Raw genomic sequence first — 25,535 nt, forward strand, 5'->3', positions numbered from 1 at the left:
AAAGAAAACGTTTGACTATTAAATCTCCACTCTTTCCTGCTGGAAAATACTGTATATGTATACACATGCCAATAGTAAACTTTTCCTTTTACCAGCTGTTGGAAATACATTTCTTATGGAGTTCTTCTGTAACTCAATTCAATAAAAATTCTTGCTTTAACAATGGTTCAAATAGCATTTTATTTAAAATAGGAAGGAAGAACTGGCAAACCATCCATTTTATTTTCTGAAGTGCCAAGTACTACAAGAAATGTTAACAAAGTGATAAGGCAATTAACACCATTAGTAGATTATGCAGCTGAATGAGCAGTGATCATTTTTGAAGGCCACAAAGAGACCTCTTGATGTCATCAAAGCGGACTTCATGGTTTGGATTGTTGCTCACATATGACAAGAATCAGTCGGTGATGGTTATCTTGTTAATAATTAGCTAAGCTATAATGTTAGTTAAGTGAATCTTAATGGAAAGAGTTACCAGATTTAGCACAATATGGTATATCCCATGTATTTTACCTAAACATTTGATTTGCATTATTAGTTTGATGTTTGTAAACGTATGGGTAGATGTCAAACACAAGTTATAGTCTGATCATCACCAACTTTTATTTTTCTATAGCAAAATATTTTTACAAAGACAATGGAAATACCATCATATATACAATAAAATACAAGGCATGTAAAACATAAAGACCTTCATCCTTGTAATGTAAGCCTGCAAATGGCCACCTCGACTCATTACTATATATAAAATATTGTATATGCACTAAAGCAACAATGCGGTATCACTGCAAGTGGCTGGTCAGTGCTGCAAAAAGCATGAGTAGGTCTGAATGACTGTGTGCACCACACAATACACTGCATATTTACTATGGCCACTCCCCTATCAGTACACTCTTAGGGTGTACTGCAAGAGTTTGTACTACAAGGGCAGAGATTTTCAGCTAACAAGCTATCTTTTTCCTTTAGTTTAGTTTACAGGACCTGAGTCAAGGCTGCACTGTATGCACAGAAACACTTTAACGTGATCATATTGCTAAATACAGTGTTATGCCCTGCAATATATTAAAAACACAGCGGTAAAGCCTTGATTGTTAAAGAGTGGCCTGCATTTTTTCTTCACCAAAATGATTCACATTTGTTGGATTGTGTGAATGCTGTGATCCAGCAAAACAACCACAGAACACCTGGAGCATGTGAGGCTGGATGTTCAGAGCACACAATTAAAATGTGCATGATGCAGCATTTTGTGATATCAGTGTTACAATGGCCAGTACTCTGATAATAATTTACAAATTATATGCTGCGCAGCTCTACCTGAGTCCATCCTAAAATAATTATATTAAGCTGAACTCAACCTTTGCTGAAGTTAGCTTGTTAACCAATAAATCTGACTTGTTAAATATGTGTGTTTGCTGTTTTGGCCATTATAGACAGGGGCCTTAAAAATGTAATTTTCTCTCTTTTTTTTTGCATGCAATAAAACAATTTAATAAATCCACAAATACAATGGGACTGAAAGAAATTATTTTGCTAAACACTATTATATAAAAGCCAAAAGAAAACATGGTACAAATAGGAACTTAAATGCCTTGAAATGCACATTACACCATGAAACATTATACTGTTTACGTTTCCTCTCAAGTTCATTTGTATATACAGTAAATGCAACACTAAAGACTTCCTTCAAGTAAATATTTTGTTACAGAAATATCAAACCTTTGGGAAAAATGGCATTCCAAGCATTTTAGAGCTTGTGCCTTTCAGCTATTTATAGTTTTGTATTTCTTTTTATAATCACGTGCTAATTTTAGAAAATCACCTCTATGAGATGACGTTTTCTTTCCTTGTCAAGTTCAAATGCAGCCAGCAGACACTTAGAGGACAAAATGGCTGCCCATTTCAGTTGAATGTGCCCAGGAAACCTAACTTCATCACAGAGCTACTAACTTAGACCTGATTTTTCCTCTGTGCAAACTCTTTTCAATGGTGGAGCAATTGCCACTTCTTCGTCTTCCTGTAAATGCAATAATGTAATAAGCAATAAGTTATATCTGTGATTGACAAAAAAAGTAATAAATTACATTTAATTGTTCAAAAATCTAAATATAGTATATAAGGAACCGGTATATGGATAATGTGTCATACATGAGTGTTAACTGGGAGATGACTGAATACTACCTGAGCAGACAGGGGTAGCAAATCCTCTTTTATCAGAGTCGGTGGTTCGTCTGTCAGTTCACTGCTGATCACTGACGGCTCTATATGCGGGAGATGGTGATAAAAAGAACACACTCTCAGGGGACAGATGGACTCTTAATTAAGAAGTATCAGATACAATACGTTTAGCATGCATCAGCATATTTTGGAACAATAATTGCTGCTCACACTACTCATATGATGTGTTAGGCTGGGTGGTGCAAGCAGTGTACCCCTCCCCCCCCCCCAGCCGGCTTACTACACACTCACTGCATATTATTAGACTGGGTGCAGGATTTGTGTACTCTGTTAATAGCCATAATGGATTACGTAGAGTGCTATATGTTTCCCACTTCACACTAGAGGTAATGTCACTTCAGGTGTATTTAAGCCATTAGTAAACTAGGCTGAATTTTTCCTGTTACACCTCAATAAAGACTAACACATGCACCAGCCCTGTAATAATTAACACTTACCTTGTACCTACACTCATTGGACTCTTGATTATCTGATAGGTGATTTTATGAATAAACAGTTACAGCCTGTAACATCTTGGCCAGCACAGTTCATCAGCCCCCCTCCACCGGGTTCATCATTAGTCAAGTTTTTACACACACCAGTGCCATTGCTGATCTCAGAGCAGCTGTGGCTCCAAACATCACTCCAGCCAACAACAGCCACTTGGTCAGACACTGAACACTGAGGAACATGTTGAGAATATCTAACATAAACTGAGCATCGGCAACACATGGGGTGTAGTCTTATAGTTTCCAACTGTACACATACAAAGCCCTTCTTTAAACATTTCCTATAAAGTGGGTAAGTGATGGATATGGGTATATATAAATAAGAGGTAGGGTAAAGACATTATTGTCATCACAGAAGCAGCGTCTGAGTCTTTGGCCCGTCTTACCCTCCATGGTCTCCTGTCCCAGGGTGGGAGGCTGGGAGTCCTCTGTGCGGTAGTAGGCTGCGTGGCTGGGGCTGACTGCTCCGCTAGCGTGCAGCGGGCTGGAGTTACTGCTGCTGCCCACCTTGTTGTTAGACTGATATGCATCCGACATGAAGCTTAGGTTGCTGTTGTCATCTGTTCAGCAAAATTGTTTATTGAAGTTAAATATTTAAAAGAGAAGGTTTTTGGTTTTTACAACTGGTGATTCAGAGATATTTTTTTTAAATTATAGACTCAGCAGAAAGGTCACAAAAGCATGGACCTTACTAACTGTTACATTTAATGGGCATATGCAGTGAAACTTAAAATGACATCTAACAGGAGTCTGAAATATTTTCCCTTGTGCACACAATGAAACAGCAACAGATACAATAACACTGAAAGAAAATTCTTTATGTATTAAAAGTTATTATTAAAGGTATTAAATAAAAATATATAAACTAGTGAAAATAAATGTTTTAATACAAAGGAATTGCTATTTTATGCATCAAAAGGCTATGACAAGCTTTTTCATGTGTCACTGCAGTGTAATATGCTCAGCCTCAAGGTTATTACCTTGGAAATCCAGTAAGACTGAACGAGCATTTTCCAGTACCACATCTGTAGGAAAACCTTTCAGTTCCCTCACTGTCCCACCTGGCCCTTTCGACTTAAATATCTGAGAAGGAGAGAGATGGAACACCAATGTGAGATGTGTTCAAATATTGCAGTGACATACTCGCTTTAGAGCTCACACCTGTTTGGTCTCTGTTACAGGGACCCACTTAAAGATCCGCAAGGATGTGTCACCCACAGTAACCCACTTCTTCTCCCTGTAGGAAAAAGTATCACATATTCAGCATAATTAAAGATTTACAGAATGTATGAAAATTGTGAAAAGAAATGAGGCCTGACTGTCTGCAATGTTTGAAAAACAGATATATTTCTAAGCACTGCTACCATGAAATCCCAAAATAACAAAGAACCAATAGACAACTCTTTATCTACTCAGCAGTGTTGCGGTCTAGATTTCTTTCAGAGACACTGCATAAAAATGGGATGTACCTAGCGATAGAGATACACAGCTTGTGTATTATTCGATTCTGGCGGGTCCGAACGCACCAGAGACCTCTACGCCATCTCGTCCCAGATACCGAACCTGCAGCCCCGCCACACAGCTGGCTAGTTACACTCCCGAGGAAGACGACTATTCTACGGCTATAACACGCGTTATAACGTGCTGAAACGTGCGTTTGCCACTGACATTTACAAGACACGCCCACCCCCCCTCAATTTGCATGACGTCCAAGGGTGGTTATTGGCTCAGCGCTTATCGTTAACTTGTCATTCAAGTATTTGTCCCTCCCAGGCCGCACTGAAGTTTGTGTTTCGTGGCTAGCTATCGTTGACAGAAAGAAACTTAACCGTCTTTGGATTTGCAGCTTACCATCTACGGACCCTTTCGATCGCTGCCATCACTTTCTTGATATCATCTTTTGCACGGCTTCTTGTCTCCGCCCGTACTGATCGTCCCGACATTTTTGACGAGTTATATTAGTTTGTCAAGATGTCCCTCTTTTCGTCTACCCTCTGCTGCCTGCGATTTGTCTGTCCGCATAGTTCGTAGTCTCGCGAGGTTTCATTATCCGCTCCGCACTCTCGTTAGAGGAACTTTTTTTTTTTTTTTTTTAGTCTAACAATAAGGATGTGTTGCCGCCTAGCAGTTCAATAATCATGTAAACGTAGGTAGTTAGCATACCCATAGCGCATGTTAAATATGGAAAACCTTAATTTACTTGGCAATAGGTAGTTTTCTTTAAAAATGTAATCATAATAAATATATGTATTCAGAAGGTTACTTTTAAAATGTATTTTACTACAGATTACATGTCCTCAAATTGGTAACATCCTCTATTAGATTACTCAAAACGAGTAATGCATTTTAAAAACTCTGGATTACTTCAGCATTGCCCAAGACGATGTTGATGTAATATAGTATTTAAAATTGTACTAATTTTAATTACATTTAAGTCACATGTACTACATATTCAGTAATATATAATGAAATAAACTTGAAAAGTAACCTACCCAACACTGCCTTTGTGCGTCAGTGTGTGGTGTAATTGTGTAATCGAAATTAATCTTACTCTGGAAAATTGGGAAATACACTTTTCCTGTCTGAATCCCATCCCAACTGTTAACACAAACCTAAAGTTATTGACTGTTGTAGCCTTACCCAGAATAAATAGAGCTATTTATTCTAATAGAATAAACACCAGCTGACATACCTATGCAGTGCAGACAAGTGTTTCCCAACTCTACCCGGAGAACCAATGCACTACAAATCTAGGTGTCTTGCCTACTCCAAACAGACCTGGTTCAGCTCATTAGGTAATCATCAAATGTTTAGAAGAGGGTGACTCCTGTACAAGGATTTGAAATTATTCAGTATGGAAGGGGCCACAGACAAGCAGACCACAGAAGATGGATATTTTTAAACTTTATTACATAATATACACATGACCTTCCCACAGGGACAGTCCACCTGCTGGCTCAGTCCTGACAGACAAGCTACTTGGTTCTGTTTGGCTCACACACTTGGGCTTTTAGCACCATTATTACCATGACCTGTGCTAGTGGTAAACGCTATACCATTCCACTCCACTGTAGAGATGAATACACAACATCCCCCTCTACTTGGCTGTCACTGGGATCCCGTGGGGAGCACAGCAGCACAGTTTTCTTCACATTGGAACCAAGCCGTGCTATAGTAAGAATATCACTGAGGGGAGATGACTCATCCATAGGCATGCACAACGCAATGAAGTGGGCATGAAAACGAAGTGGATCACCTTCAAGAAAACAATAAAAAATGATACATTTTGATAATCAATTTGCACCTTTCTTACCCATAGCAGCTTTAATAATGACTCAAAATACATTGTTTACCCTATTATTACTATTAAAATCCAGAAAATGGTGTATTCAGTAATGTGTTAATGTCTACAGATATTATGACAAATAGTGAGCATACCATTGATTCTAAACTCACCTGGATACACCAGGTAATCTCCCCCAAACTTCCCTGCTGCGGTTAGGTAGAAGCCCTTCCTCCTCAGGTCCTTATACACCCGGAATCTCGCCTCTGAGTGCTTGTCTCTAGGCTCTGGCCAATCAGCAGCTAAGAAAGCAAGTTCTTCGGGGCAGTGACTGAAGCCAGCACGTGCGGTACAAAGTTGAACAGCCATGGCGGAACGGGGGAACGAGAAGCTTTTTTCCAGGGAGCAAAGGCGCTCTCTCACGGCTCTTTCTGGACCCTCGTTACCTGTATGGTCTCAGCGACAGGACACATCTTACAATCTCACCCACATGTAGCATATTGCACTTTCATAGCACTCCCAACACTGAAGCATTTTATAATGAAACAGGTGGAATACCATCACATCACAATCACATGTATTGATCAGCCCTAAAATACTTTCTGCACCTCTGATGGACATAAGTAAGTGAGAAGATCTAGGGTATTCATACTTAGAGTTTAATATCTTTTAATGTTTTGATTAGTAGTGGACACACTGTGGAGTCTCACTCACTATTCTGTTTCTCATCCATCACTCTATGCAGCACTGCTTTCTTCTCTTCCAGAGCCAGACTGCATTGTTCTTCATAGCTGCGGTCTAGTCTAGCCTGGTAAAGTTGAACAGCATTCAGATGACTCTCTCCACTTTCAGACACCTGTGGAATACAAAGAGATGTAAACAATACTTCCACTCTCACCACTGTGCTGTTCATCCATGAAGCTAGCTGCTTATGTAACCATTAACAAGCAAACTACAATTTTCTGTGAAGATGTACATGATAGAACACGTTACTCACACAACCCCTTAGAAGAGATTACAAAGATGGCATTACAGGTAACGAGCACATGCAAGTCAGACACTTTTAAGTACTTTCCTAACGCAAATTAGTAAACGCTACCTTCTTGCTCTTGTCCGGATGCCGTACATCGGTAGCCTCTCCCGTCTCCAACAAGAGACGAGCTTCTTCCTTAAGTATTTCCAGGGGTCTTCCTAATCTATTGTTTTGCCTTGGCTGTCTGGCAAGTGAACCTATCAGGGTCCCGATCACCCCGACCTCGTCCCTAGACTGTTTAATATCGACCGACCTCCAGAGCAGCGGTGTGGATCCGCAAATGCTAATTTGAATTGTCCGATCCTTGGCTGCATTTCCTTGATCCGTTTTTGTTATGGCACTCTCACGGTCTCTGCACTTTACATCTTGTCCGTTAGGCAGAGATTTGCCTACAAGCTGTGTCGTGGTCCAGTCCATGGCGTTATTTACTAACAACGGTATGACCACCGATTACTTTCAAATGCATTTCTCAGAAGAAAAAAAACCTAGTTATTCAAAAAACACACCGTTCAGACGATGTCCATTGTATCCGTCAAATCATAAGCTGAAGAATTTGCTCTACTTTTGCCGCACGAGGAACATAGCTAGCTAGCTAGCTAGAACGCTGTGTGCTGCTAGCTACTTAGCCCTTCTCTTGTAAAGTACAGAACTCCACCGACCAACCAGGTCAGTCAGAAATTTAGTGGTACGCGAAATAGTTCATGTGAATTTGATTTTATATTTACTTTTCCCAAATACCAGCATATACAACGTAGGTTACAACTTTCAGACGTTCTCAAGACTTCAAAGGGTTTCGAACGGACCCTCACATATTTATTTCCGCCTTGCTGCATGCCACGTGACCCATATCTATATTTTCAACCAATACACTTGATCCAAAAGTTCCGGGGGTGGGGGTGGGGGTGGGGGTGGGTGGGGTTCATGTGTTTTCTATTAGGTTATGTTAACGCAACTAAAAAAGCCTACATTCTGACACAAACATTTTTACTTTCTAATTGGATTGTGTAGTCCAGTTTCTACTAAGACAAAATCATATTACTTTTTGTTGATGATCACACTAAATCAATAGTTAACTGACAACTGCCATACTGACCAATAATAAAAAAATATTTTAAGGGTCCCCTGAAAACTAATATCTTTGATAAGATGTATTTAGCAATCTTTCTTAAAGCTATGCAATCTAATGTTTCCCTTGACAGAAAAGTGCATTGTGTCTGTTAATGTAATATGTTACGTATTGTTCATAATCTTTAGAGATCACAGGGAAGATGTAAAGCAAGATCATTCGGTGTCAAGAGAATAAGTATACTTTTGTTTCAGCAGCCTACAGTAAAATAGCTTGCTTATCCCTAAGCATATGTAGTACAACTGTAGTGAGTACATAGTTAGTATGATCACAGGCATATAGAAATGTTGTTTCACAAATACCTTAAAATCCAATGTGTTCTAGAGTATATCTATACCTAAGGTGTTATCAGAAACCATATGTCAGTTTACATACTACTACCATTGACCATATGTGAGTTCACACGCTGTTACTCTTAATCTTAGGAAATTTCATAGCCTGTCCTTGAGCATGATATATAAGAAGGCAGCATGAAGCCTACGAGCAGCAAGGCAGCTGTGTCTACCACAACCATGAAGGCCTTCGTTCTCCTGACGCTGGTCGCTGCAGCATACACCTTTCCTCTGGAAGGGGACGATGACAAAATTGTCGGTGGTTAGCAGTGCTCCAAGAACGGAGTGCCTTACCAGGTGTCCCTGGGTGCGGGCTAACGTGGGTGGTTTCTGCTGCTCGCTGCTACAAGTCTCACATCGAGGTATGTCTGGGAGAGCACAACATCGCCATCAACGAGGGCACGGAGCAGTGCATGAGCTCGGCTAAGGTCATCCGGCACCCGCGCTACAACAGCGGCAGCCTGGGCAAAGACATCATGCTGATCAAGCTGAGCAAGGCTGCCTCCCTCAACAGCTACCTGCGTGCCGTGACTCTGCCCACCAGTTGCGCCCCCACCGGCACTAGGTGAAGCCCCTCGGGCATGAGCCCCTCGGGCAGCAACTACCCCAACAACCTGATGTGTCTGGATGCTCCCATCCTGAGTGACAGCGCCTGCCAGAACTCCTACCCCTCCTACTCCTGCCAACATGTTCTGTGCTGGCTTCCTGGAGGGTGGCAAAGACTCCTGCCAGGGTGACTCTGGTGGACCTGTGGTGTGCAACAACCAGCTCCAGGGGATCGTGTCATGGGGTGCCGGCCGTGCCCAGAGGAACAAGCCCGTTGTCTACGCCAAGGTCTGCAACTACAACACTTGGATCAGGGATACCATGAATTCCCATTAAAGCCTGAAACATACAAAAATATTGACATGCCTCAATAACATTTCCTAAAGTTCATACAGTGTGTCTATGTTAACAATAATACAATCATTTATAATAAGTGAGCATGTTTTTCATTAAAGAAGAGCTCGCAAATAAGGGTAGGACTAGATTTTATTTGGGATAAAAAAAGAAAAAAACGTTATGCTGGTATTTCACTATTATATACTATCAGTTTGTTCAGCAAGAAACCTGAAGGTTTTCATTAATTCCAGATTAACCCTTTCAGACACAAACTATGTTTCAGTGATAGAAGAAAAATAAAGAATGTTGTTTTCTGCTTATAATACAATCACAAACAATGCTCAGTTAAAAAATCAAATGTAATATTTTATTGCTGTCCATTGCAGTGAACAGTTGGCCTTAACAGTGGTTAAATAAAACAGACTTTTTTCTTTTTTGGGACATAAACATGGACCATACTAAAAGTGCTTTGCATGATTTAAAAGTTTTGTTTTATGTGATTACCTATCATCAAGAAAAAAAATATTTTTAACAGTTAACCAAGTAGAAAAATTCAGTGGGTGTATTTGAAAACATCATTTTTAAGAACTGTTGAAAAACTTAAAAGCACTCAACTTTACTTTCGTGGAAGAAGTCCATTTTGAACAGTAGTTTCATTGCTTTGCTTACTTTTTATCCTTAACTGTATCCTATAAGTGTAGACTATTGAGGACAGTCATTGTCTATTGTACAGTCGTTGTCTATGTGCTGCCTTGAAGCAGTGGAATAAAGCAGTAGAGGACCTTGCACTTATCACAGTACACATATGTTTCCCAGTGTGCTGTGTAAATTTATACCTGGTTGCTTCTTTGTGATCAGTGTAATTGGGCATGTGCTCCATCATGCCAGGGCTGACCTCTTCAGTAGGCCATCAGTCAGCATTTTGTACTATCAACGAATGCCCTGGTGTTCTTTATCTCTTCAGTATTCAAGTTCTCAAGTTCACAGCAGCCAGGTCAAAGACCTGTGTAATCATTGTAAGGGTCCATTCTTGGCCTTGATGTCTGTTCTGTACAGACCTGTCAGTTGATCCAACTTGTCCACATTGCCCATTGCCTGGTTATTCTGCAGCACAACTTCGGGCTGCTTGATTTTCACAAAGGATCCTTTGTTCTTATCCCACCACTCAACTTGAAAGCTACGACCACAGTACGATTATCAAGCCACTTGGTTAAGGCTACCTTTCCCCCGCTCCTGACCTCATTATGGTTCCCACTTTTTATTTTAGACGTCTCTTTGTCACTCATCAGTGGCGGGTTGGCAAATCGGGGGGCGCTTTGTTCCAGCTGCGTGTATTTTGTTTGAAGCCAACAACCCCAGCAGATTGTGAGCTGTGATGAAGTAATTAAAAAAGATCTTGTGGTTTGGTCTGTGCAGCTCTTGACACGGATAGGTTATCATTGAGGCTCCATTGCCAAGATGGAGACAACTGTGTGGTGGAACCTTGATATATAACAAAATCTTATGCTAGGCCACTTCTGCCACAGAGAAAGAATAATTAACGTCAAGTGCTGTTTATTCTGTGGAATAAATATTTTTTACTATACACTGTATACAATGCATTATTTGTCTGGATACATTGTGATTGTAAAGTAAAATTATAGCAGCAGCACTAAAATACTACACCAAGACCTACTGTAATGGACAATAAGATTTAAAAAAATCCTGTGTTGAATGTTATTTTATAATTGATATTGAGCTTTTATTTCACAACCCATCACTTAACAGTAAAACAGACACAGAGAAAAGTGGTCTAAAATGAGTTCAAATGAGCCTGCACTCTGTGTCACTCTGCCTCACTCGGCCTCCTTGGCCGGTGCACTGCACTCACTTAGGTGTGTTCGATTTTTCTTTCAGATACAATATGAGAGGTTAAGATGCCTGTTAAGTTCTGCATTAGCTACAAAGTTTTGCTTTTTAGAGGTAAAGCCCTCACAAGCCTCCCTCTAACATATGTTGTAGATCTCCTGAAGCATGTTAACCAATCTCAACCACTCAGACTCTACTCTTAAATTCTGAAATTGTTCCAGATTACAGACATATTTGCTTAGCCTGTATGCAGTTTATAGTGTGTTTTTTTAGTTCCATGTTGTTTTAATTTTTTTCCGTAAACCACTTTGGGATTTTGGATGAAAAATCAACATTGCTATAGAAATAAAGATTTTTGTTATTGCTAATGATAATCTCCAAATCCTCTCAACAGAGGGAGCTGCATCCAAAGAGAAGATTTGGCAGTTTACTGGTCTGGAGCATTCAGGTGTGTTGACACAATGTCAAGGAGAAGGACATTAGCAATGATCTTAGAGAAGCATTTGTAGCTGCCCATAAAATGAGAGCATTGAGGGCATTGAGAGTTTTGGTAAACTGGTATGTTGTGACGCTGCCACTTCACCTCTCTCTTGTCACTCATGTTTGTTAACTAAGAGGCTGATGTTCCAAGGTTCCCTCGTGCATGTGGTTCCTTCTGGCTCTTTTCTTTTAGCTATGCTGCCATAGTTAGATCTGCCGGAGTCCATCATTGCACATTATAGTTCCCTAATTTACACATTCTCATACATAGACATGTCTAATAATCTAGTCTCTCTTTCTGCCGAGGTACACCTACCCCTGATGTCATGATGTTACTGAGCCGTCTCAGCTGTTATGGCTCCTCCCACCTCCCCCTGATGTCCCCTGCTGTAGCCCACCACACCTTCACCCCAACCAACTACTTCTCTGTTGCCCTTAATGGACATTCTCTTGTGGGATGTCACAATGTTACTGAGCCTCAACCCGTCTCAGTTGCCATGGCTACTCTCACCCCCTGATGTTCCCTGCTGTAGTCCACCACACCTCCACCATAGCCAATTAGTTTCCTGTTGCCCTTAATGGACGTTCTCTTGCGAGATGGGTTTTGGACACATCCATACCATCAGGACATGACTAAGGCCTCTAGAAAACTGGACTACACATTAATTGTTTTTTTTTTTCATTTTATTATTAGTTATTTATTTTTCTTAAAATTATTATTATTGTGGTGACTGTTTTCGGCCAGAGGAGGACGGTCCCCCCTTTGAGTCTTGTTTCCTCTCAAGGTTTCTTCCTCATGCTCTAGGGGGGTTTTTCCTTGCCACTGTCCCCATTGGCTTGCTCACTGGGGGCTTGGACTTGGAAATTTGTGAAGCTGCTTTGTGACATCTGTGGTAAAAAGCAATTTATAAATTAATTTTGATTTGATAAATTATAAGGTTATAAGGCCATTTCTAAACAATTTCATATGGAACCAGAAGATTTTACTGGATCTCTGAGTAATACAGGCAAGAGATCAGTTTGCCAGGCTCTTTGTCTAAAGGCAAAAGATTAAACAGGAACACAGTTTATCACCTTAGCCATAAGATTTTGAACACCATCAAGCTAGAGCAATTATTTTTCATTTGGTTTCCTTGACTGCACCATTTTGCATGTAAAAAATAATTCTGTCTTTCTGAAATACTACACACTAAAGTTAACTGTGGATGTCGCCAATGGAGGAGGCACACACTTTGACCTATTGCTGAGAAACCAAAGAAAGTAAACAATCAAGATTCTTTGTAGGAAGTTGTGGCTTTGTGGAGGGAGTTGAAAGATTTCCTCCTCCTTGAGGTAACTTGAACCATCAGGTTCAAGCATTTACTTACAATGAGGTTACAGTTCCTCCTTTAATCCACTAGATGTCAGCCCTACTTCATCATGTGGAAACTGCAGTATGAGATTTGAATCGCGATTTCTTTGAAGATGTTTTTTCTCTATTCTTTGCTCCTGTATGTGAATGACCACAGCTGCACAGACTAAATTGATAAGTTGCCTTGTCCAAAACGACTGTACCTGGGGGCTCCTTTACAATGAAAAGTACTTGTGCCTCTTACTGTATGCTATTTGACCATGAATTTAGGGTTTCTAAATAACAATACAAAATAAAAGACCCAAGCACCCTCCAACCACACAAACAGGCTTCCAGAGTGCATGGTCTACCTGCCTGGTCAAAGATCTTGCCTTGGTTCTCTCAGTACTAAATGACCTTGACTGAACAAGATAGGAAGTAGACATGCTTTTGACTTTAGGGGAATTGTTTTTGAGTGTCAGTTTTGTAGTCTCTGACATCACAGAAGATCAACAACCCCATAGAGCACTTTGTTAATTTGACAGAAGGACAGCCAGTTTTTAGGTGCTGGAGGTTATACAAGTTATGCAAATTTAAGGAAGTTAAACATGAACCACTGTGCTAATTTACACGAGAATGTACAATTGTTGTACAATAACCTGAACGATATCAGGCAGCCCTCAGGAGTTTTAAATCATGCAACGGGTTTTCACTCAAGTAAGAGATTGCAGGCAACATATTGTGACATAAACGACATTTTAATTCAGTTGAGGATATAAAAAAATTAGAAAAATTAAATATATTAAAACAAAACAGATATCTGCAATACATATTCACGATCATGATACACATGCCTAGGTTTTTTCAAATGCATGTTATTTTATTTGTAATTAGTTATTTGTATATGGAAAAATACTCCCCATATACCTAAAATAATTTCCAACTGTGTACGTGTTTTGTTTCCATTGTTACCATCAGAACATAGTGATGTAATTGGCAAAATTATCCAAAAGTATTAAAAAAAGCTTGTATGTGTATGTTTGGGTGACGGATACACACACACACACGCACACGCACGCACGCACGCGCGCGACTTTGGCCCTCAAGACTTAATCAAAGTGACAGCATAGACAAAAGATAGATATGATGGGAAACCGTTCTTAATCTAAAACGGTTCACTGGTTACCAATAACTAGGTCTGAGAGGGCTTTACTACTTTTAGAGCCCACAAGCACATCATTAAAAAAACAAAACAAAACAATTATTTACCAGCTCTCCAATAAACTGTCACTAATCCCACTGTTATCCCACTGTCTATAACAGAAGTTCCACAAGATCAGTAACGGGGACAAAGACATCCAGTCTACACCAGCAGACACACTGCTTTCAGCGCAGGCCTTCATGGGTGCCGCATTACTGAGAGAGAACTCCTCCCATATACCTGGAGTAAGAGGGAGAGTCAGAAAGGAGGTCAGACTTGGGTGTTATTTGCAGAGCTAAAATCAGCCATCACTAAATCAAGTATTAGAAGTAGTAAAGTGACAAGAGATTTGACCACTGATCCTGTCGATCATTTATACAAGTTTACAGTACTCTCAAACATAAGCAAGAGAAGAGCCTTACATAGAAACTCATAAGATACATTTAAATTGCCAGCCTGGGTTAATTACTACTAGGGCTTTTATTCACAACAATACATTTATTGGAGCTTTTTAAAATGTACCTTCATTATATACCAGGACAGAAAAACATTTTATTTTAATGCCCGAGTTCCCAACAAAAAGAAAATGAATTCTATCAACTTTATCACAATGTATCTTGCCTTAATCTAACAGAATTGCTTGCTGGACAGCTACTGTACTGTAAACTACCTCCCAGTGACCTACAGGAGTGAGTGAAGCTGTGATTGGCGTTAGGAACGCTGGAGGGGCAGCGTGTCCATGTGTGCATTCAGCTTCAGCTCATTCTCCAGGATCTGAACCAGCTGCTGCATGGAAGGCAGGTGGCCTGACTCCAGCTTGGACCAAACAGGCACATCTACACACAAACAAACACACACACACACACACACGCACGTCAGTCTGGTAAGATCACTGGAAAGACCAACAAAATCAGTGGGTTTCATTTCAATTTGGGGTGGGGGTTTCATCACTGACAACAACTAACATTACAACACCCGCCAAAACTACACTTAAGTTCAAAATACCTACTTGAGACAAAATAGTCAGAAAAAAGCAAGACATCTCACCATTCAGCGATATTTCGAAGGCGCCAGTTGACATGCACTGATTTTCAATCATGTTGCTGAGGAAGAAGACCATCATACAGGCATATATCTATAAGAAACAAAGGGGTACACTTAGACTCAAGTATAAAAAGGTACCCAGGGCCCTTAGGGCTTCACCCTGCCATCTCAGTTTTACAGAGATAATGAGGATCATACAGGTTCCCCAGTAGACATCATTAACGTCATCCCTGGGGAATCTATGATGTGGGTTACATTTTAAGACAAAGGTCCCAGACGTTTCCATGGTCTCCAGTGACTGAACCAAGGACACGCTAAATCCTCACTTGTTTACCATTTTTCTTCCATGCCTTGTTATATGTACTCCTCTTGCATAAAATAAAAAAGGATTTTACACAAAAGAAATATAACTGATTAAACAGTTAACTGGTGCCACAATTATATGGTTCATTCATTTATTTCCTCCATGTCAGTGAGAGTTAAATTCTTTACCTTGTTCTCCTGACCCCAAACCCAAATTCCAGGGGTCTCCATCCTGAAGAATGTAAAAGGGTCTTTTCCCAGAATAATAAGGCAAATCACAGCAAGCTTAAATATGGAGAGGAAAGAAGCAATGTGTCTGCAAAGAGAAATTAAATAAATAAACGAGTCTGTGAATAAGACACACAACCTACGTGCCAAGTCACGTCACAGAACGGTTCCCTCACCTGTATATTGGTCGGGGCAGGTAGTTCTCCCCTTCGATGCGGATGTCTGGGTACCTCTGGCTTAGAACCCGAGTGTACTCCTCGAACACCCGCTTGTATCCTCAGGATATGCTGCGTATTGACATGAAGACGAACCAGAGCAACCCGTGTGTGGAGGGAGGGGGTAAAGTGAATTTATTCTTTCTGCTTATAAGTAGCTCCGTATGGTAACGGCACACATGCACAGGCAACGCGTCCGGTATTTCGGCATGTTCTCGCTGTGCTGTGCTGTCCCGTGCCATACCTAGAACCGTCTGTCAGCTGCTTACTCGTAAAAACACAAAACCGCCAAGAAACCATAGGCTACCCCCTACATCCACGGTACTGACTACGGACAGCTCACGATAGCCAGCGTTACCTCGCAAATCCTGCTCGCATCGTCTTCTTGTTTTAACTACCAAATTCCAGCCATCTGAGTAGCGTAGCAGCCTAGCTAAGCTGGCTAAGTTGCAACAAAACAGTTGATTACATATAAAATTGATTTCAATAAACGGACCCCTTTCACACTGTTTACCAGGATAATAATCTAGAAAGGAAGCGATAACACTATAAAGGACAACACAGAGCTGGCTAACGTTAGCTAAGATAGCGAGCTAGCCAGCTAAAGATCTGATATTCGACTTTGGTCGAGGTTTCCTTACCAAATCTGGAATTTGAGAAGAGGTCCTGTGGTGTACTGCATTTTCAGCTTTTTAACACTGCCGTTATCGGCTGCAACGTGGTACAAGGAGAGTACGCAGACAAATAAAAGCGACAACCACCGTTTCACCATTCTGTCGAGTCTGATCGTCGCTCCTGGGGTCCGGCTCTATCAAACCTCCCTGCAGCTATTCCGGTATGTTCGTCTAAAGACGAACGAACAGCTCCCCCTTGTGTTATAACTAAAACATTACGTCTTTCAAAACTGACAAATAATTAGTTCAGTCTGGTCAACACACGGATGGACAGGGCACATTTTTGATAAATTGTGACTTACATTTGGCTGTGCTGAAAATAATTGTAAATTGTATGGTTTGACTGTTATTGATTTTGTCCAAATACACTTCATTTACACTTCCAAGTATCAAATGTTATCATTTAAAAACCATATCCTTTTAATACATTCTAAAACGTCGGATCTCATAGACCTCTGTATCTTGCCTTGGAATGATATATAATAAAACATATTCTTACATTTTTCTCTTTGGTGAAATATGAAGCATTTTATAGGAAATTTTATATTTTTTAAATTCCAGAATAGACTATAAAGACTTGTCTCAGTCTGTGGATTAGTTCTGTGTGATAGCTTTGTGACAGAAAATCTGCTATGCTAAAAAAGAGTTTTAAAAAATTAAACCTTTTTATCACATTTCATTCTTGTAATCAATTCTGCAAAGTCATTTTTCGTTAAACATTACAGTTACAAGTATGTGTTCTCAACGACAATGTCCTGTTGCTTCACTTCCACGTCCATGCTAGAGGGTACTGTGGAGCAGGATTGCTCCTGTGGAGGTGAGCAGCACATCATCTTAGCACACTTCTCCCCACAGTGTAAACTGCAGGGGGTCTGCTCCGCACTGTTGGCCATGGCTGTCTTTGTGCTCTGCCCTTGTGAAGAGGCAGATTCGAGAAATTCGAGCTGCACGGTGCAGTGGCTCAAGCCAAAGCCTTTCAGCACATCTGTGACTGCTGTCAGGAGGCCGGAGTACTCCAGTGGTCCCAGCCCTGAAAGGCAGTGCACATGCACTGATGCCACCAGCTGCAATGCAGAGAGCTGCCACACGTGCAGCTCGTGCACAGCTATCACGCCCGACACGCGACCCACGTGAGCGGACAGCTCCTGTGCGTGCACGTGTGCCGGGCATGCCTGGAGCAGGACCAGGCCATAGCGCCGGAGCTCAGGGAGTGTCCCAACCAGCAGCACCAGCACAGTCAGCGTGGAGAAGCCTGGGTCCATGTACATGAGGAGGTGGCAGCCCCAGAGAGAGGGCAGGCAATCCGGGCCGAGGGTGAGCGGCAACAGGCCATTCACCAGAACCAAGACTGAAGCTAGCAGACCCTGGATCATGGTGACGGTGCGCCAAATGATGTCCTGCCACTGCTGCCCAGTCCTGCTGCTATCCTGATTACACCAACCTGATGCGGGAGGTCTCGAGCTAACTGATGGTACTACAAATTAGAAGCACAAAACACTGTCGTTAGAGAACAGGCCGGAATGTCACATCTCAGTTTGTGAACCGTTAAACTCAGCAGACTCAGTTTCCGCCAGAGTTTTGTGTCATTCCATGTCATCATCATTAATTCCTAACCAAATATTTCCAAAGATACATAATATAATTACACTGAAAATACAGCCCAAACAGAGCCGAAGTTACAAATGTCAAGGAGTCTGTAACATAAAAGGTTAAGTATAAGGAACGTTTCTTACCGGTGCATCCTACACAAATGTTGTTATTGGCCACCTCGGTGCGTGGGCCAGTCAGACAAAAGGTATGTTGGGATACCTGGAAGCCAGTGGAATCATGGGAGATGGCGTCCTCTGCATGACTGGACTGACGAGGAGAGTCACTAGTGTGTGCTGTTGGGGTATCAGGGCATTTGTGGAAGGACAAGAAGCATTTCTGAGATGCACGGTCTGGAACCTGCACATTGGACGCTCGAAGGTTGCAGAACATGAGCATGGAACCAGAAGCTTCTGAACTAGAATGGCCATGACCTGAATCTTCTCAGCCTGTGTTAATGCTTTTACCAAGCCCACTATTAACTTTAGCTAAGACACAAACAACAAAAATTCAAAATGTTTGAATACGGTGTTTTTTTTACTATATGAAATGAACAGCAAAATATTGGGGATCATACCTTTATTTTTTGTGGTATTAAAATGGTTGTACTGTATCGCTGGTGGGCTTGTGCTGCTCCCATCAGATCCTGCATCTGTTCCTCTGCCTCTCCTCCAGACAAGCATCAGTCCATTGAACAGCAGACTAACCGCACCTACCACTGTGGCCAGGAGAGGGCGCCTTATCGGACGCGGCTGCAGCGTATGGCTGAGGATCTCGAGAAGGAAGGAGACGCACAGGCAGGCCAGCAGCAAATCTGACACGAGAGCGCCGAAGGGTCGCAAGCGCAGCACACTGTACCGGGCCCCCTCGGACGCAGCAGGGGTGGTACCAGCAGCCTCGGGTAGGACTGCGTGTGGAGATGGCATACGGGCCGACTCAGGAACCCTCACGGGTAGACGCTGCTGCGCGCGTTCACGGGGGTCTGCGCACGCGTTGGGACCGGGAGTCGAGGTCACACAGGCTCCCGCACGGATCAGTGACGGGTGCAGCATTATGCGAACGAGGACGGAGAGGGTGTGAAAACTGTCCACCGTGTTAATAAGAGACTTGCAGAGACGGCCAACCACGATCTCGCACAGCAGGAGCGCAGACGTGAATGCCAGCAGGCATGTGTGCGCTTTGCTAAACCGGAGTACAGACCTTTCCATAGCACCTGCGCCACATGGAAAAGAGAACGTTACACCCGAAACATTATTTGATAACTAAAAATACTAGACACTTTAAACTATGTCTTGGAAATTAAGGTAGGCACCCAGTGAAACCAAACTATAAATACCCCGACAAAGGCGATCATTATTCCATGTAGGCAAATATAGTTTCAGTAGTAGATGGGTGCACGTCCTGGTATTCAAGTAAATTTATTCGACACACTTGCTTCCTTCATTCTGATTACACAGTGGCAGGGAACATAAAAGGTTCGGAAACTAGCGGTATACTAGAACAGTGTTTGCCTGGGCAAAACCGATCAAGAGTGGAAATTACTTGAGCAAATTATTATTTATTATTTAAAATACTTTTAAAAGAATACTAACCGTTTTTTTTTCGCGTTCCAACACTTTTTAGTACTTCTTCCAGCTCTCTCTAAAATAGCTCGTTCTCCACAGAAATGTATTGCTGAACACTACGCGCTTTATATGATAATATTACAGCCGAATACCGCAAAGCAGAATATTCTTCCGCTTCACTGTTAGACCTATAAAAACGTTAAAGCTGCGATTTTGGAAGGTTCCTCAGAGAGCCAAAGAATCGCAGCAGCCACTTGCGCATACACGAGGCCGCCGTGCCTGTCTGTGCGCTGAATGCAAAAGGTCCTCTGGACCACCGCTCCTGAGGAGGCTATAGATCCCCCATGCTCCCACGCCTACTGCTCCTGCCGACTCCTAATCGCGATCGTGTGAGGGAATTTTTCTGTCCTTCGTCCTCTTCTCGTAAACCTTCAGACACGTGTGTGCTTCGGTGGTTTTAAGCAACGCTGACGTTTAAGGACATGTAACATAAAAATAGAAAAATTACAAGACAAGAGTGTAAAATAATTTCCAGAAAGACTCAGACTGCTCGCGTATACAGAACGCAAATTTAGGAAAAGTTTAATACAAATTTCTATGATAGAAATCTACGGATGCAAGGTTAAACACGTCCCGCACAAGTTTCCACACGATCCCGTTATTTTCTAAGTAATCCTAGTTTCCATACGGTAGCTGGATTACCACGATTGTGAACTTTTCCCACTCTCCTTCTCGGGGTGTGGAAGAAATTCACAGACAATGAGTCAAATATGTAGATTGATTTTAACACGTACTTAGTTTAAATGTGTACTGTATAATTAGTTTAAATTAGTACTGTCTTGTGTTTAAATGTGCCAGTAAGTAGAAACTTTGTAGAACTTGAAGCCGTACCCTGAAGCTGTCTGAGGGTATTTCTCCTTGACACAAAACTAAAGTGTTGCTGTTAGTGAAGCTACGTGCCAGTAAATAAAACTAAACCAGCTAAATCCAGGTTTTTCTGTATCTTTTAAGGCGCGCCTCACTCACAACGGGCAGATCGCGTTCTCGCTTTCCTGATGCTTTCACCCCTTCTCTTCGGCTAAGTAAATCTTCTTTGAACACGTAAAGACGACCGACTCTTTATTAGAGATTACCCCGACAGGTTGACAGAGGGGCAGGCTATTTGACATAACGGAAAAGTTCCAACACTTTCCACACGTTCTGCTAAGCAAGTTGCAAAGTGCGAGGCCACAGCAATGGATAACATCGAGGGTTATAAATTTGTTCGTTATAGACCGGGCGGGATGCCTTTAATAATAAACAGCCACTCGGCTTACGGCCAACACCCTGACCAACGGAGGACATCTCCAAGTTTGTACACACTGTTCAATTTCCCTTCGTCCCCAGACCTCTTGTTAATAGTTAAGGAACGTGCCTGTATTTGCACCACTGGTTTCATGCTACTATGCAAGTAGCATAGAAGTCGACGCAGTGCTGTGCGTTCAAATCAGCGTTCCCATGGCGAACACTGACTAAAGCAATTTCCCCTCTTTAGTTCGGCTCCTATCACCAATCGTGATGGTGAAACGAGCCGTGCAAATCAGGCATGTGACTCAAAGCGAGCTGCAGATAAGTCGGCACTACAAAGAGGAGATAGCGCTTATTCGATCAGTCAGGAAGAGCCACCGTCTCAATGCATGTAGCTAAACCTAATACCGCAACAACTGATCACATCAGGCAATTACTGTACCTCACAGATGAAGCAATGACTGAGACAGCGACTCTTGCCTTTGGGGAAATTCTGGGATAATGTCTTGTTAGGAGTGTTCATGTGACTGCTGTAGATCACATAGTATCTTTCATTTCACTTTGACGTGGACAAAGATCAGATGATATCACATCGAACTGCCCCTCAAATAGACTCCTTTAGGGCTGAGACCATGTGATCTATCTTCAGTACACAGTGGTCTGTAGATTTCAGTTCCTGTAACACAAATGATGTGTTTGTGATTCTGTACTGTCCTGGGGGGTCATACTTATGTGCCGTTTTAACAGTCCCTAGTTGAAAGGACTGCCTTTGTCCTCTTCCAGGTCATGTGGAAGCCGTTTGACCTTGCCCTGCACTTTACCCCTCTTTACCCCTTGTTTCTGTGCACCAAATACTTTATATTACAGTATCAAACTACTCTCTAGCTAGTAAATGCATAATAAAGAAAAAACTGATTTGACTGTACATTTAGTGTCCCATAAAAAATGTTTTCTATCATGAATTGCCCACAGATACAGTAATGGTGTGTTTCTGTTAACATATTTACCATCAGTTTATGAAATGGAGATTAAAGATTATTGCATGCACAATCCTTTTCCTATGACGTTTCCCAGCTGTTACATAAGAGACAGTGGTTTAGGGCTGCATGGGAATTCTTTCAAAGCAGGTGTACATCAGTCAGCAGGGGTGAGTGTGTGTGTGTGTGTGTGTGGGGGTACGCTTGAAGACCTCGCTCCTCCTGATATGACCTCCATCAGGCCAGTGCTACAGTGCTTCAAGCTGCGCTGCTACAGAGGCTCTGTGTGTAGCCATACCAGGCACCTTGCGGCTAGTTTCATTTAAGTCCAGGAGCAGCTTTACATTCTCATGTGATTTTCATGTTTCCATGACTCCTGACACTGAAAACCAATTTAAGGGCCAAGTGTTACACCTACACTCTCAGCAGGTGTGCAGAATGAATGTATCAGCTGAATCGAGTGGAGGGGATATTACCAAGGTTATCAACCCTAGGAGAAGGGATGTTCTGAAGAGACTGCCTCTTCTGACTCTACCAAACAAACTTATTTGTACTGTGACTCTTGAACAAGAATGCTGCTACGACTTGGGTTCAGTCCTCTGTCTGGGCAAGTGTACCACACTACCAAAATACGAGTCCTTGGCAACGACTCCCAACACCATTCACCTACCTCTGTAATGCGACAAAAATTTCAGGTCCCCAATTCCTTTCTGTAAACGAGTCCTCTGCAAAGCAACATTGTACGCAAACCATCAACTCTGAAAGTTGTCTAAAGCCTAGTGTTAGTCCAGCTGCCTTTACACTTAATAAACAAGCAAACAGCTGCTATGTTCCCAGTATCCCCAACGTCTGAGAAGCCTTGTCCTGTTCTGCTGGGTTATAGCTGCTGAAGGGGTGCTTACAAAAAAACCAAAACAAAAAAACCAAAAAAAACCCCACTGTAATTACACTTTTTAAGTACTACACACCAATGAACCTGGATTAACACCAGATAAGAAGTAGACACACAAGTCTTTTCAGGCTTAGAATTTCATTACATGCATTTATTTGAGAGAGAAACAAACAACAAAAAACTGCCATACACATCTCTTTGTGGTTACCAGCACATATTTCTGATTAAATTAACAGGTAATTTAAAAATTACTAAAAATTAAAGCATTACAAACATTGGGTTGGGGGCAGCACAGAAGTGTCAGTTATTTGGCCAGTGAGAATCTGGATGTAGAGGCCGTAACTGTCCGGGGGCTTTGTTTTGCTTCACAAACACATCTCCCATTTGTACTATTCACCTGGAGGAGTCAAAGTGCCAATGACGCAAGCCAGCGAGACGGGTCAGAGCAGGCGGAACAGGGTATAAAGCACACCATCTGTACCAGAAGAGGGCCGATTGAGTGTCCACCACCACTACTCGTTTTTGGTATCAGTGACACTGCCTCCCTGAGACCTGGAGGACCTTCCCATTCCTTGTGGGTGCAATGAGAACTCTCTGGCTGTGGCTTCACCGAGCAGTAGTGTTTTCTTTATAAACGTCAACATTCATTCAGTCTCGTGCCTGCAGGGTTTTTCCACCCTCCCCTGAAACAGTCTGTGTGCTCTTAGCCCAAAAAACCTGCAATTTCCCCAAAGATCCAGCCCGACACACACACACACACATCAATTAAACCCCCCAAAAAAGTATAATTGCTCTTTATATAATCTGAAAATATACACCAACTGGGAAGGGGAACAGGGTAGGAGGACAATCTTTAAAACCAAATGCCTCAGTAACAACTAATAAAAGAGAGTGAGGAGAAGAGGGAAAACATCAAACAAAACAAGGCTCATATTCCAATAAAATAAATAGAAACTAACGATCCCCCAAAGCAGCAAAAATTAAGAGCAGGCTTATATGCTGAATCTGTGTTTGGTGCAAATGATGGTGGCACAAGGTGAAACCAGAGGAAGGTGACACACACACCCACACCCACACACCCACACCCACACCCACACACCCACACCCACACCCCCACACCCCCACCCCCCCACCCCCACACCCACACCCACACACACACACAGAGAGAGAGAGAGAGAGAGAGAGAGAGAGAGAGACACACAGAGAGCGCAAAAGAGCTACAAACGTTTTACTTTGTATGCCTCTGTACTTTCTGGTTTTAATTTTGTTTATAGGAAAACAGTTAAGAAGAAGAAAAAAAAAAACCAAAACAAAAAAAAAAACAAAAAAACAACCCACACACACTGAAAGAATGAAAAATATTCACTAACAAAAGAAGCATCTGGAAAATTCAGCAGTTTCACTACAGAACAGCAGTAGTCCAGCCAATGCAGAATGGTAACCCCCCCCCAGTTTCCAGAAGGCTTTAGAGACTGATCCCCCCCCCCCCCTTACTGAGGAGGTTCGGCCAGAATGGCCACAGGGTCTTGGCCAATGAGGAATGGCTAAGGGATCATAAACACAACATGCCAGCCACACGGACAGTTCCTGAGGAGGACCCACACATCAGGAACAAACTAAAGAAGGGACTGTGTGTCACTTTGGCAGGGTTTTTTTTCCTTTCTCTGAGACAGAACAATATGTGACACACAAACACACCTTCACACACACTTACAGAGAAAAATTGTGTGCCCACTCTCCCGCCCACCGAGTCTTAACAGCCAGAGAGTGACACGTTTACCGGCTCAAATGTCCAGCGCATTTACACTTTTTTAAATCCACAACCATTCCAAAAAGGAGGGGTCCATCTTTCTGCTACAGTAACTTTTGGAGTCCACTTGGGGGCGCCAGAGAGAGGCGTGCCTTAGTCTACAGCTCAACATAGAGGAACGGCTGTTACCCGGTGCATGTCTTTGGTTTCTGTCTGGCTCCCTTCTGCACTTAATTCCATTATCACGGGGAATGTAGTGTGACAAATGAAAGGACAGCATGAAATTATCCTTTCTTCAGATAATCAGGGTCATTAAGAAAAAAAAACAAAAACCTTAAATATTTTTGTTTCACTGCTCTCCAATGTAGTGAACATTGTGCAACGATGTCTCGAGGAGCATACGATGATAAGATACGCTGTTTGTTTCTGTCTTCTGAATATTCACTTTTCAATGGTCTCTTAGTGTTTGCCTTGGAGGGAAGGGACCATAACATAGCAGAGGGAGGATGGGAGAAACCTCTAAGGCCCAGTGGTGCACACCGATTGGACCGAGCCTCTCAACATGGGTGGAGCCTGCAGGAACAAGCAGAAGGAGGTTAAATGGGTGAGCTGCAGATTGGGGTGCCATCACTGCCAAGAAAATGAACCATTTAAGTCATGCTGTCATGTTCCTCAATAGTGATAATAGTGATTTTCCTCATTATATTCAGGGAGCTAACAAGGATGCTAAAAAGCTTAAATCCAATAAGATGCACACCAACAAAAAGAGGCAAGA

General features: G+C 42.1%; 5 protein-coding genes and 1 pseudogene across 9 annotated transcripts in view; 1 reads left to right on the forward strand and 5 right to left on the reverse strand.

The window, feature by feature from the left end:
- Window positions 1-161: 161 nt before the first annotated feature.
- On the reverse strand, window positions 162-4,761 carry LOC113577428 (BAF chromatin remodeling complex subunit BCL7B b). The gene is made up of 6 exons (XM_027010064.3): window positions 4,575-4,761; window positions 3,885-3,960; window positions 3,704-3,806; window positions 3,110-3,283; window positions 2,179-2,258; window positions 162-2,014 (listed from the first exon to the last, which is right to left on the reverse strand). Exons 1-6 carry the CDS (start codon window positions 4,664-4,666, stop codon window positions 1,943-1,945), a joined length of 597 nt encoding a protein of 198 aa, XP_026865865.1. The 5' UTR covers window positions 4,667-4,761; the 3' UTR covers window positions 162-1,942.
- Window positions 4,762-5,614: 853 nt separating this feature from the next.
- On the reverse strand, window positions 5,615-7,856 carry LOC113577454 (TSEN34 tRNA splicing endonuclease subunit). Of its 2 annotated transcripts, none has more exons than XM_027010100.3 (4): window positions 7,106-7,856; window positions 6,721-6,862; window positions 6,180-6,452; window positions 5,615-5,979 (listed from the first exon to the last, which is right to left on the reverse strand). In XM_027010100.3, exons 1-4 carry the CDS (start codon window positions 7,454-7,456, stop codon window positions 5,774-5,776), a joined length of 972 nt encoding a protein of 323 aa, XP_026865901.2. In that variant the 5' UTR covers window positions 7,457-7,856; the 3' UTR covers window positions 5,615-5,773. The 2 variants fall into 2 exon arrangements, with proteins under 2 accessions (XP_026865901.2, XP_026865900.2); XM_027010099.3 differs by having other exon boundaries at window positions 6,180-6,461.
- Window positions 7,857-8,597: 741 nt separating this feature from the next.
- On the forward strand, window positions 8,598-9,997 carry LOC113577455 (trypsin-3 pseudogene; annotated as a pseudogene).
- Window positions 9,998-13,776: 3,779 nt separating this feature from the next.
- LOC145656221 (thioredoxin reductase-like selenoprotein T1b) lies at window positions 13,777-16,956 on the reverse strand. Its single transcript, XM_081709588.1, has 6 exons — window positions 16,670-16,956; window positions 15,990-16,100; window positions 15,775-15,901; window positions 15,286-15,373; window positions 14,924-15,074; window positions 13,777-14,478 (listed from the first exon to the last, which is right to left on the reverse strand). Exons 1-5 carry the CDS (start codon window positions 16,798-16,800, stop codon window positions 14,950-14,952), a joined length of 582 nt encoding a protein of 193 aa, XP_081565714.1. The 5' UTR covers window positions 16,801-16,956; the 3' UTR covers window positions 13,777-14,478; window positions 14,924-14,949.
- A 154-nt stretch (window positions 16,957-17,110) lies between these two features.
- Window positions 17,111-21,043, reverse strand: LOC145656220 (proton-coupled zinc antiporter SLC30A1-like). 3 transcript variants are annotated; one of them, XM_081709587.1, is made up of 4 exons: window positions 20,746-21,043; window positions 18,867-20,321; window positions 18,436-18,585; window positions 17,111-18,176 (listed from the first exon to the last, which is right to left on the reverse strand). In XM_081709587.1, exons 2-4 carry the CDS (start codon window positions 19,495-19,497, stop codon window positions 17,428-17,430), a joined length of 1,530 nt encoding a protein of 509 aa, XP_081565713.1. In that variant the 5' UTR covers window positions 19,498-20,321; window positions 20,746-21,043; the 3' UTR covers window positions 17,111-17,427. The 3 variants fall into 3 exon arrangements, with proteins under 3 accessions (XP_081565713.1, XP_081565711.1, XP_081565712.1); XM_081709585.1 differs by having other exon boundaries at window positions 18,867-19,502; window positions 19,882-21,043; XM_081709586.1 differs by having other exon boundaries at window positions 20,881-21,041.
- A 3,213-nt stretch (window positions 21,044-24,256) lies between these two features.
- Window positions 24,257-25,535, reverse strand: part of LOC113577444 (protein phosphatase 1, regulatory subunit 37) — a 33,190-nt gene continuing 31,911 nt past the window's right edge. For both annotated transcript variants that reach the window (XM_035525429.2, XM_081709582.1), the window contains exon 13: window positions 24,257-25,333. The gene's annotated coding sequence lies outside the window, so the exon portion shown is untranslated. The remainder of the gene's footprint in view (window positions 25,334-25,535) is intronic.

The sequence above is a fragment of the Electrophorus electricus genome, unplaced genomic scaffold (assembly GCF_041902795.1).
Source record: "Electrophorus electricus isolate QZ-2024a unplaced genomic scaffold, ASM4190279v1 Scaffold63, whole genome shotgun sequence".
In the NCBI taxonomy this organism is placed as follows: Eukaryota; Metazoa; Chordata; class Actinopteri; order Gymnotiformes; family Gymnotidae; genus Electrophorus; species Electrophorus electricus.

Bases quoted from the DNA above. Each gene is read 5' to 3' on its own strand.
- LOC113577428 (XM_027010064.3), bottom strand. From the start codon at position 4,666: ATGTCGGGACGATCAGTACGGGCGGAGACAAGAAGCCGTGCAAAAGAT. The intron at 3,807-3,884 runs GTGTGAGCTCTA...TCTCCTTCTCAG, and splicing joins CTGTAACAGAGACCAAACAG to ATATTTAAGTCGAAAGGGCC. The intron at 3,284-3,703 runs GTAATAACCTTG...TTTGCTGAACAG, and splicing joins AGTCTTACTGGATTTCCAAG to ATGACAACAGCAACCTAAGC.
- LOC113577454 (XM_027010099.3), bottom strand. From the start codon at position 7,456: ATGGACTGGACCACGACACAGCTTGTAGGCAAATCTCTGCCTAACGGA. The intron at 6,462-6,720 runs GTGAGTGAGACT...CCTGTCGCTGAG, and splicing joins GATGGATGAGAAACAGAATA to ACCATACAGGTAACGAGGGT. The intron at 5,980-6,179 runs GTGAGTTTAGAA...GTTTTCTTGAAG, and splicing joins AGATTACCTGGTGTATCCAG to GTGATCCACTTCGTTTTCAT.
- LOC145656220 (XM_081709587.1), bottom strand. From the start codon at position 19,497: ATGGAAAGGTCTGTACTCCGGTTTAGCAAAGCGCACACATGCCTGCTG. The intron at 18,586-18,866 runs GTATGATCCCCA...ATACCCCAACAG, and splicing joins TAATACCACAAAAAATAAAG to CACACACTAGTGACTCTCCT. The intron at 18,177-18,435 runs GTAAGAAACGTT...TCTAATTTGTAG, and splicing joins CATTTGTGTAGGATGCACCG to TACCATCAGTTAGCTCGAGA.